This window comes from Oryx dammah, unplaced genomic scaffold (assembly GCF_014754425.2).
Source record: "Oryx dammah isolate SB20612 unplaced genomic scaffold, SCBI_Odam_1.1 HiC_scaffold_23, whole genome shotgun sequence".
In the NCBI taxonomy this organism is placed as follows: Eukaryota; Metazoa; Chordata; class Mammalia; order Artiodactyla; family Bovidae; genus Oryx; species Oryx dammah.
The window spans coordinates 3,911,293-3,923,662 of record NW_024070207.1 but is presented as its reverse complement, the minus strand read 5'-3'; the positions used below and the strand labels follow the sequence as shown (position 1 = coordinate 3,923,662).

At 37.5% G+C, this 12,370-nt stretch overlaps 2 protein-coding genes across 7 annotated transcripts in view; both read right to left on the bottom strand.

Annotated features, from left to right (window-relative positions):
- The window catches only part of DIAPH2 (diaphanous related formin 2), a 968,119-nt gene that overhangs the window by 707,339 nt on the left and 248,410 nt on the right, over positions 1 to 12,370 (bottom strand). The gene's annotated exons all lie outside the window — the stretch shown is intronic.
- Positions 11,176 to 12,106, bottom strand: RPA4 (replication protein A4). Its single transcript, XM_040265375.1, is given in 3 exon segments — positions 11,176 to 11,268; positions 11,270 to 11,748; positions 11,751 to 12,106. Coding segments are annotated over 3 exon segments (825 nt in total). The 5' UTR covers positions 12,004 to 12,106.

Sequence of the window (12,370 nt, the reverse complement as noted above, 5' to 3'; positions counted from 1 at the left end):
AAATGCATATAAAGTATTTTTAAATGGAAGCTCCCCTTCTATTAAGACTCAGTTCTACTGTGTTGTTCAATACCCCTCATCTAGAGAAACACAAAATAAAATTCTCTCAGCTTAGAATTAGAAAGAATGTCCTTACCTGGAAAAAATAAATGCAATATCATTCATCAGATAACAGTTTTATCTATTAATATTCTGCCATCTTCCCCCCTTGGCTACAGGGTAGATTGGAACCATTTTATACTCAAATCACTACCTGGCATTGTCCTAGGCATTTTGAAAACTACCAGGTTTACTTGGAGCTTATATGTTTATCCGGACTTCCCTGGTGGCTCAGACGGTAAAGCGTCTGTCTACAATGTGGGAGACCCAGGTTCGATCCCTGGGTCAGGAAGATCCGCTGGAGAAGAAAATGGCCACCCACTCCAGTACTATTGCCTAGAAAATCCCATGGACAGAGGAGCCTGGTAGGCTACAGTCCATGGGGTCGCAAAGAGTCGGACACGACTGAGCGACATTCCTATGTGTTTATCCACCTTAATAGGATATCTGCATCTATTATTGAGAGCTGCAATTGCTTTAGTAAGAGTCCCATAACAATAAGTGTATAAAACTCTAATGTGTGTCCAAGATCTTTACTTAAGTTAATTCATATAAACCAAAATATAAATATTTCAAATGACACATATTTAGAAGCTTTCTCTTCCCAAGGCAAATGTTGAATACATAGAAAATACAATAAAATGCATATAAAGTATTTTTAAATGGAAGCTCCCCTTCTATTAAGAGATCCATTTAAATATTGTACCTAGACTCTACTGCTATATTTTATATACCTTTAGACAATTGTTATATATACAGACTGGTTTTCAAATTTAAAACACAGCATTTAAACAAGAAAATGTCCTGCCGACATAGGGGTCATTTATTCTACTATAATGTCTATAACTTCTTACTGAAACAATATGTCAGAAACTTGAGTCAGTATTTGCTGTTCCTATGTTATTTGTTTTGAAAATAATATAGAACACATAGATCTACTTTGGTTCTGTTATGAGATATAATACCGAATCTGCCTTAAAGTAAAATTCTGTTTTAAAGCTAATATTATATTTAAAAAGTTCAATATCACTGAATATTTATGGGACCAACTTAGCTAAATGAGCCAACATGGTTGCCATGAATACAAACTGTTGACCAAGATTTTAAAAGAAAGTAGAAAATTTGACTTATCTATTCTGAATTTACTATTTTCTAGTGTATGTAAAAATGTAGTAGGGTCCTCTAAAACAATTTATGCAGTTGAAAGTTAAAGTGAACAAATTTAAAATACAACCTTGATTTTGCGACGCTGCATATAATGGTGCCTTATGAGGTGTGCTCACAATGTTAAGTCCTATTCACATTTCTGCACCATACAAAATTGCCCTCATTATTCTGTTTTTCATAGGTAGTCCAATGCAAAATGTTCTGAAGGTATTGATCTGCATCTAATGTTATATTAACTTTCTAAGTAGTGTCAGCTGCTTTGCCAAGCTTTTAATACATTTAATATAGGCTGTTTAAATAGTTATTAACATTCATAATTCAGAAAGTACTTTCTATTCCTAATTTGTATGACTGTCAACAGTCAGCTATTTTCATTATGATGATTATGTTAAAATGCATATTAATGTGCTAGACAAAAATGTTTAAATCTAAAAGGAACTTAGAAAGTATCAAGTAAAAACAAATGTGCCAGAGGTAATGCAAATAACTACACATACAGAAACTGTAAGAGATATTTTATGTTTTTTCACCTGCTTGAAAACTGGCTGAGGAAGCCATCATCACATAAAGGGTAAATATACACAATATCTCATGAGTTTGGCTGATTAACTAAGATACCAAGCCAAAAAAAAAAAAAACCACAACAGTTTCTCAGTGGGATAATATACCCTTCAATCTATAAGACTATTTCAGCAACAACTCTGAAAGAGTTCTACAGAACCAAAATTCTCATACTATTCTTCAAACCAAAATTTGTTGTTTTTGTCATATGTTAAGAAAGCTTAGTAACAATGATTTATTGCTACACATTTCTCTGGATCTTCATAAAATATATTACCAAATACCTATACATCGAGTAATGGGTTGGCTGGGAACAAAATTGTTCAAACTCATTGGTCATTTCTCAGCAGACACAGCTTCCTTTCATAAACTTTAGTAAAGGAATATGAACAAAAATCTGTAAGTAACAACACAGTTCTCATTCTAAAACACAGACCATGATATGTGAAAAGTCTAATTAGATTTGTGATAGCAGATTGGGATTTATTTTATAGTCAAAACTCATGGATTTTTAGGGTGTTAAACAGAGTTGTAAATGTCAGAGGAGTGTGTAATTTCCTCGGTTCTGTCATGCTACAGTAAAGATTAGAAGAAGCAGACCAGTGTTACAGCTCAGTTTTATTTGGCAAGCAAAGCATAGTACATCCTCTAGGCATGAGGGTGGGCCAATCCAAAAAAACAGAGGGGCTCAATCTTGGCTCCTCTTTTTATATGTTTTGTCTCCTCCCCCTGAGCCTACCCGATGTAAACTGGGCTAGTCAGGAGGGCTGTTTGTTTCACCTGAGGTTCTCACTCTGGTCCTCGGATTTTCTTTTGTTCCATCTTCGCAGGCTTTTTCCTTTCTTTGTCTTGCCACCGCCATTTTGGACTCCTTTTTCCTATTCTAACTACCTAACATAAACATTCAATTTCATTAACTCACCACGCGACCATAAAAAGACCATTGTGGAAAACAAGCTATTTTATCTATGAAGTGAAGTCACTCAGTTGTGTCCAACTCTTTGTGACCCCATGGACTGTAGCATGCCAGGCTTCTCAGTCTATGGGATTTTCCCAGGCAGAGTACTGGAGTGGGTTGCCATTTCCTCTTCCAGGGGATCTTCCCGACCCAGGGATCGAGCCCAGGTCTCCCACATTGTAGGCAAACGCTTTAGCCTATGAGCCACCAGGGAAGCCTGGTATTTTATCTATACCTGATGAATATGTGAATATGGTTCAAATCAAACCAACAGGTTTCACTCCTGTGAAGAGGAAGTTAGCTTCATTCTTTTTCTCTGATTACATCTAAAAATGCATGGCCACAAAATAGAGCCAGATTAATGCAAACTCATTCTCACTGTTGGAGAAGCATTGGTTGTTATTCATGATGGGTCAATATCTACATCAAATCACACTTTATTGTATATAAATTATACCGTACCTGCCATCGTGAAACAAATAAGAGGGCAAAAGGTTCCCTTCCCTTCCCCAGAGGAGTCTAAAATCTAACTGAGAAAAGCAAGCATACATGCATGAAACTATTATGGAGCATAGGCAGGTACAGGTGAATGTATACAGTACAAAATAAATGTTAAAGGAATTTATAGTAAGGGAGTGATTTGGGATATGGCCAGTTAATGATGGCTTATAAAAGGGATTGAAATGGACATGATTCTGTTAAATTTTCTAAAATGACTGTACTTTGAGGATGTTTAGCAAAACTATTAGTGTGTATGGGTGCTTAAATAGTATTTCACTATGGACTGAACACAAGGAAATCAGTTTAAACTGTGGTACAGAAGCAAATCAGTCACAAGAGGCCAAATGTTCAGATTCTAAAGAATAGAAGCTCTGGAAGATAGTTATATAACAGAGACTTAGAGACTACTTCCTGCAATATTTTAAAGGAAACTATATCCTAAGTCTAATTAGAGTATTTTTTTTTCTTTTTTGGCCAACCCAATACTTTTTATTGATTTTTTAGATACATTTCAAAAGCTGAAAATTAAATTAGCTATTTTCTTTCCATTATTTTGAGGTACAGCAATTTATCTCCATGCATAAATCATTATTATTTTTATTTCCATTGTTTTTACACCCCCTACTGAAATTATGATTATATTTAATGATTAATTCATTTTTTTTACATTTAACCACCAAGTCTTTTTTCCATTATAATCTTTTTGTATTTAAAATTTTTTATACAACTGTAAAGGTTACTTTCCATTTATAGTTCCCCTTGTTATACAGTATCTTATACCCAGTAGTTACTTCCCTTTTCGCCACCACCCACTAGTAACCACTAGTTTGTTATTTCTATCCATGAGTTTGGAGCACATTATGCAAAATAAAGTAAGTCAGGCAGGGAAAGACACTACATGATATCACTTATGTGTGGAATCTAAAACTTCCAACGAACTAGTGAATATCGAGTATTCTTTTTTTTTTTTTAAGCATTACTCTTACAAGAGGGCTTCCCAGGTGGTTTTATTGGTAAAGAACTTGCTTGCCAATGCAGGAGACATAAGAAATGCAGATTTAATCCCTGGTCAGGGAGATCCTCTGGAGGAGGAAATGGAACCCACACCAGTATTCTTGCCTGGAGAACCCCATGGGTGGAGGGGCCTGGTCACAAAGAGTCGGACAGGACTGAAGTGACCTAGCATGCACTGTTATAAGAGAAAAAGAAAGGACAAACCGAGAAGCAGAGAAGGCCACGTGACAGAGGAGGTGGAGACTGGGCTTACGCTGCCACAAGCCAAGAGGTGCCATAAGCTGAAGAAGCTCTGAAGACCCTCCCTTAGAGCCTTAGGAGGGACCTGATTGCCAACACCTTGGTATCAGACTTCTGGCCACTTGAACTGTGAGAGAATACATTTCTGTTGTTTAAAGTCACCCAGTTTTTGGTGACTGTTATGGAAGTCTTAGGAAACTATTAACAGAACAATAATATTAAATGACTCCTGTTGAATTTCAAGGATTCCTTTACTGTTATATAAGAAACAAGACATGATGCATTCAAGTTGATTTTTCCCTCTATGTGTTGTTTTTTGTTTTCTATACAGTTTCCTCATCACCGTACAAATTACTCTCTTCTTGGGTTTATTCTCACTTTGGTTTCCTCCTTTTCTGATTTTATTGTTGTTGTTTCATTGTTCCTGTTTGTTTCTGTCCAAAAGGAAGACTAGTTGTTTCCTCTGTTGCTTTGATCAGTTTATTTTGGTTTCTGGGAAGGAGGTTTTAAAGTAGAGGGTGGTTAGATAAAATCTTAACAACTGTTGGTGGGTTTAAATCTGATGGAAATAGAAAGTATAGTTTATACTACAGAATGATTATTTGCATGTCTAAGGGATAAAAGTTTGTTTTTGTTTTTTTTTTTAATCTGGAAGCTCTGAGTTAATACATTTAAACATGTTTCTTTCCTGCAGGATTTCTAAAAGCCTTTTAAAAAAGCAATGCTAATGTTTGTTGTGGGTGGGGAAAATACTACAGTACTTTCAGAACTTTAACCACATGATGTAGACACAAATCCCACTTCCACCACTTTTTGATTTTTTTTTTTCAGGGGTGGGTTGAGAGTGTCTTTATATCAGGAAAAGAGTGAGCTTTGGTCCAGAGAAAGGAAAGGCTACTGCTCGGGGGTGGCTTACTTGACTTTGGTAAGAATTCACAGTACACTCAGAGGAAAATTAAGGATGCTGTTGCTCTTTGATTCTTTTTTTTTTCCTCTCTGCTCTCCAAACCCACACATACACACAGGATAGTAGCAGTTCGTTACATTTTTTCATTCACTCAGCTTTTAATGCCACAAGTGTGTGTGTGTTAGTCGCTCAGTGTGTGTGTGTTAGTCGCTCAGTCGTGTCCAACTCTTTGCGACCCCATGGACTGCAGCCCACCAGGCTCCTTTGTCCATGAGATTTTCCAGGCAAGGATACTGGAGTGGGTTGCCATTTCCTTCTCCAGGGGATCTTCCCCACTCAGGGATCGAAGCTGGGTCTCCTGCACTGCAGGCAGATCCTTTACCGACTGAGCTACAATGCCACAAGGAATAAAGCTAAATGCATAGTATACAGCACAAACAAAACATAATCTTTGACCTTCAGGAAACATCCACATAGAAACTTTCTTATTTTAATAAAGTTCCTGTATTGGTGGTACCTGACAAGCTCATATGCCCTTCTTAGGAAAGCACTCTCCAGAGACACTTTTTAGGGTGGAAAAAATCTGGACCATATCACTGTGCCCGCCTCTCCCTTAACAAGGACAAACCTGAGTCAATTCGGGACTGTCACCTGACCAGTGGTGTGGCCACCACTTAAGCAGGCCTGTAGGCTGAGGTGGCCTGGCATGAAAACCTGTGCCAGAGCAGAAACAAATGGGAACCAGAGTCACCCCATTAAGAATTCAAAATGGGGAATACAGAGAGGGCCAGGTAGTTAATGTCAGGGAAAAAAGCAGACTCATGTAGAGTCCATGTTCACAATGGAACAAATCAGGGAGAGGCACCATGAATTTCTGCTGCTGTTGTGGAGACTCACGACGAAAATAATCAGGTTCTAGGACTACCTTGGGATGTCAAGTGACCTTCCATATCAGCCTCCATGAGGCACAGCTATATGGCTGTCGCTAGAATTTCTGTGAAATTTCTAGCTCTTTCATTGCAACATGTAACATGTCTCCCTGCTTCTCCCCAGAGTTATCCCTTAAAAATCTCTTCAGGTCACGTTCACTACTCTCCTCGACACCCTCTAGTAGCTTCCCAGCTCACTCAGCGTAAAAGCCACAGTCCTACCAATGGCTCACAACTCTCTGCCTCCCGCCACACGGTGCTTTTTGACATTCCTGGAACAGGCCAAGCATTTGCTGCAGATGTTTCCTGTCTCTCACAGTGGTCCGCCTCGAGTGGACATCAGAGCTCACTTCCACACTTTCTTTAGACTTCTGCTCACATGCCATTAAAGTCAGGGAGGCCTTCACTGGCCATATGATACAAAATCGCAACATTCTCTCCCAGGACAGATCACAGCCTGACAATTCATGCATGTGTATATATGTGTGTATATACATATGTTTATTTTATTAATTGTCTGACTTCTCTTACTAGAATGTAAGCTCCATAAGGACAGACCCCAAATGGACAAGGGGAATTTGTTATTCCTTTATGGGATATCCATCTGCTATATAAAAACAAACTACATAATATTGAATGTTATTTATTGACCCACTCCAACGTAAGGTATTTCCAAAAAATTAACACATAATAGTAAAATAACCTTTCTTAATTTATCATATAGTTATGTATTGGAATAATATCATATGGATGGCATTTGAATTACTAGAAGTATCATCGATATGTATGGAGCAAGTGGAAGTCACTCAGTCGTGTCTGAGTCTTTGCAATCCCGTGGACTATACAGTCCATGGAATTCTCCAGGCCAGAATACTGGAATGGGTAGCCATCTCTTTCTCCGGGGGATCTTTCCAACCCAGGGATCGAACCCAGGTGTACCATACAGCAGGCGGATTCTTTACCAGCTGAGCTATTCAGGAAGCACAGACCAATGAGGTCATAAAAAAAAGGGCTTTCCAATGCGATTATATATATTCTTAAGATACAATTACACTTACACTTTACAAATACAATTGTAAATACACTTAAAATAATAAATGCTTTGGTTTAATGCACTTAAACCATTGATGATTTTTAATCAGCAAAAATGCAGGCACCGTGTGTTATAGTGTCATTAAAAATTAACAAGTTATATGGCTAAGTTCTCTAAAACTATAATAAAAATAAAGTTTTGTTTCTTAAACTGGTAGATGAAAAACATAGGTATTTTTATATTCCCCTTTATATCTGTTGCTAAAATATTTCATAGTTCTTTTTTTTTTAAACTCAAGTCAGGCAAATTTTAATGAAAGAAATAAAGTCAAAAGATTTAGTATGTGATTAGAATGAAAGGAGGATATTTTAAAAGACTTTCTTTATTGTGAGGTAGTATAAAGAAGTGGATAAGGACCCAGCATTGGAATCTTAGCTCTGACAGTTACTAGCCATATAGCATTAAAATGGAGCAAATTACTTAACCTTTCTGAGCCTCAAGTTCCTCATCTATAAAATGTGAACAATATTAATACTAATCATTATGATTCTCTGGTTTTATGTGTGTATTCCAAGTTCTTAGAACATTTCCTGGAGGATAATAAATGGTATATATGTAAGTATTTCTTGCTATCATTTTTTAAAATATTTTAAAGATGCCTGTAGGGCATCTGGGAAGACATTTGGAGATGAATGTCTGAATTTCAAGAGAAAAGTCTGAGCTGGAAATATAAATCTAGCCATCACAGGGGCACACACACATACACACACACTCTCTCTTTTAGAACAGTACCTAGCAGACAATAAGTACTATATAAATGTTACAATGTAAACTATTATAATTTTAATAAGCATTTCAGAAATCAATTAAATTTAAGCTTATTAAAATGAAAGCTAATACTTATTGCAGAAGTAAGTGCTCACTAAAAGTTTAATGACTGAAAAGAATTCGCAGTTGTTACCTTTTTTGTTCATCATCATAAAAGAATGGAAATTGTAAAAATAAGATAATTTACAGTTCTCAGATTATACTCAACATATAAATCTAAATTTAGTAGATAAAAGATTACTGGCAATTGTAACAATAATATTAACCTTTACTTGAAAACATTTTCAAATTTATTTATTCCATTTAGAATCAACTTTAATACAAATCCAGTCATTTCTTATGTCTATGAGCTATAGAAAACCCCCAGGGGCTAATAATAATCAATTATGTTCTTCAGGCTCCTCAGAATTAAATGTCCCTGCCCAAAATAGTCAACAGTATTTCTCCAGGATTTCTATCTTATCCCCAAAGATGTGGCTCACATCTAGGGCAGAACCGGAGAGGAAGGGGAGCACTGGCCAAATTTATTCACCATGTAAACAAAATTGAAAAATAAGTCTGCATGCCAAGTGGATGATTTACAATGAATCTGAGACATCTGCTAACCCTAACATGCACTAAATATGCAGGTATGGCAATCTAGCAATTGTTACTGCCTTAAAATGTTTGTTGATTTCCATTCACATTGTTAATTTCCATCACATTCCATTCACATCCATTCACATATACTCCATTCACAGAATACTTAGTATTCTTCCATTGCTGTCACTCACCTGCAGCAGAATCCCAGTAAAGCTCAAGAAGTGTAAAGTGGAGAAGAGTGCTAGGTTAATTAACAAAGCTAAAAAGGATCCCAAGTCACAAAGAGGACAGTTCCTGTCAAAGGATCAGGGAGAGTGGGTATGTTCTCTGGCCTTAAATTCAGGTGTACATAGAAGTGTCAGTCCCCAGGCACTAAGGCAACCAAATAAAGTTTTTTTTTTTTTTTAAGTTGCTATTTTCCTGGTTCTGAAGGAATATTCCTAGAGGGGAAAATTGACTACCTATCCAACCACCAATTGAGTCAACTTGGCAATTAGCAAGTGACCTACCAAGTCATAAATGTCAGATTTTAATCTCAGGGTGCCTGAATCTGTATAAGTGATACCACAAAAGAATATTGTCTCTTAGACTACATTCCACACTGAGATTCTAAGGAAGAAATATGCCCCTTGTCTCTCCCTCAGGATGGTTTTCCCCAGGGCAGGCAACCTTTTCAACAGAGTGGTTCAGCATTTCTCTTTGTGAAGACTAGAATTCAGAAAGATTGCCTGATTATTTAAATAACAAACACGTTTTATAGTATGTTAACCACTTGCATCTTTCAAAGGAATATCACTTATTTCATTGCTTTTGAAGGGGGAAAAAAAGTTTAGTTTATGCCTCAGGAAGTTTAAGCAACAATTGGTGATCATTTTTTCTTAGAATTGGCAAAGAAAGGCCACGTTCTGACAGTCTGGACTGCTGGCTTTTAAGAGCTTTTCTCTGTTTTTTCACCTTCTTTTTTGATTGAGACAAGTAATGCTTTTCTCTTCTACCTGTCTAAATGAATATATACAATTTTTCTTTCCAATAATGTAACAAAACCAGTAACTTGAAAGATACCATCTTTAGTGTATGTACAACTTAGTGCTTACTTTATTCAATTATTTAAAAGCCTCACATATTTAATATAACCTATACTAAAATGCATGACTTCCCAAGTGGCGCAGTGGTAAAGAACCTGCCTGCCAATGCAGGAGACAAAAGAGACGCAGGTTCAATCCCTGAGTGGGGAAGATCCCCTGGAGAAGGAAATGGCGATCCACTCCAGTATTCTTGCCTGGACAATCCCATGGACGGAGGAGCCTGGTGGGCTACAGTCCACAGGGTTGCAAAGAGTCAGACACAACTGAAGTGACTTAGCAGGCATGCATGCTAAAATATATTATTACAAAAAGGCTATAACATATGTTATTGACATCACATACAGAAGAGAAAAAAATCCCTCCGGATAATTAAAATATTAATATTCAAAAGCAAAACTAAAGGCTTTCCAAATGAATTTAGGAAAACAAATCACACAATGAAGATTTGCAAAAGTGCTTTAATAAAATGTTTGCATAAACTTTCATTAAACTTGCTAAGCTTAATAATATTCCTTTAAGTACTTGTTCATCTAACCTATGAGAATAAAACCTTCTTATACATAAAATAGAGCATTTAGTACTATAAATAATACATCAGAACATAAAACTTACATCAAGTCTGGTATCCGTGTACTATGCAACTACAAGAGATTATAATTTATAAAAATATCACCACACTGAATTCAAAACAATTATACTTTAAGAAAAAGAGTCAAAGCTGACCCTGCCATTTAAATGTAGTATAATTTTATCTTTTAAAAAACATAAACTTATGGTAATAAGAGCAGATTACTATATGAACATGAACTGGGTACCTGAATTCATAAACTACTTTCTTTAGCTCATCTGAATTAATCAACTACTATATTTAGCATAACATAACAGTATGAATATAAGATGCTAAATCAAAACATAGAAAATGGGTCTATGTAAAAACAACACTTTGTCTCTTAACTGGCTCCTTGACTGCATCTATTTTCTCCTAATACTTAGATATTTCAGAAAAAGAAGCTCCCCCAGAAAAAAATAATAATTTTCAACTTTTTTGTGTGCCTTTGCTTCCCCAAATTCATCCATCCAGGAGTATTTTCATCTGCTCGTTGGTAAATCCTATAAAAAGGCCAGTCAACTGGCCATTATCTCTTTCTAAGCTTCAAATATAGTTAGAAAAACAGTTAAGTTCAAAGCAGCTGCAAAAGCAGTGAGGTTCCAAAGGATGCCACTTCCAATCTTTTGTTAAAAAAAATCTACTTCCTAAAAGTCACACAACCTCAGTCACAACAGGAGGCAGGGTCTTCGGAAAATGAAACAAAAGTTTTCAGTGCTTCAATAGCAGATTTGAAATGCTCTTCATCCACAGTGGGGGTAGATGTGGCCCTCCACGGTCAGATAATCAGTGGCTTGCTTGACGGTCCAGATGCTCAGGTCACTCAGCTTGGTCTGGAGCTCATGAATGCTCTTGCCTTCCTATGGAGGACACTCATGAATCAAATGCAGCACCTCGTTCTGGACTAAACTGCGGTGGTGCTCACCGTGCTTCTGGGCCTCACCCATTTCTGATGGATCAACAGGGCCACTTTGCCCAGAGGCCACTTGGCAGGTGTTATCCAGCATCGTGTACCTTGATTGTTTCTAGACTATGCTTGTGCTGTACTCATTCATGTCCTGGAGGACATGGATTTTCAACACCTCAAGGCTCTTCACCTCCGCAGAACATTCGAGGATACCAAACACTTTGGCATATACTCCCACTGGAAGCAGAGTCACCTCCTGCTTTGCTTTATCTCTGCCAGCCCACTCGCAGACCTCGATAGGTTTAACGGTCCTATTGTCAATCTTGTAAAGTAACTTGCAGTCTTCTCTGCCTGCCTTATTATTCCCACGACAGAAATCTTGATTCCTCTATTCTTGAAGATGTTATCAACCAGAGTGGAGGTGAGCAGTTGGTTTACACAAGGAACAATAGCTTGGATGTGGGCACTGGATCCCATGGACTTAGTAGCAAGAGCTAACCTGCCCTGAGACAGTGGGTCACTGCTTCCGCTGGCTCCACCTGGGGCAGAAATGCTGCCATAGCTCCCAAACCCATTCTTACTCATTATAAGGGCAGCTCCCGCAAAAGACGAAGTGGGCTTTGGCTCCAGCTAGCAGGTTCCACAGGCAGGCTCCAAACTTTAGCATGGGCCACCACCCAGTGCGGAGTTTGTGAGGCCTGCAACTGTGGAGCCAATCAGCTGCCAGGATGCAGCTGTCTGTGGTCAGCTGGGACCTGCCAGCTTCTCACTTCACCCAAGAGTTCTTTGGGGTGGTCTGATACCTGTTCTGCTGTATTTTAAAAGACCCATGTGCAATTTCAAACTTTTTCCGCTATCTTTATAAAAATACATTTTAACGAGTTTCCCTCGCCACCACTTTATTACTAAATGTCACGACTTCTATAGGCACATTTAAAAGATTCATTTCTTC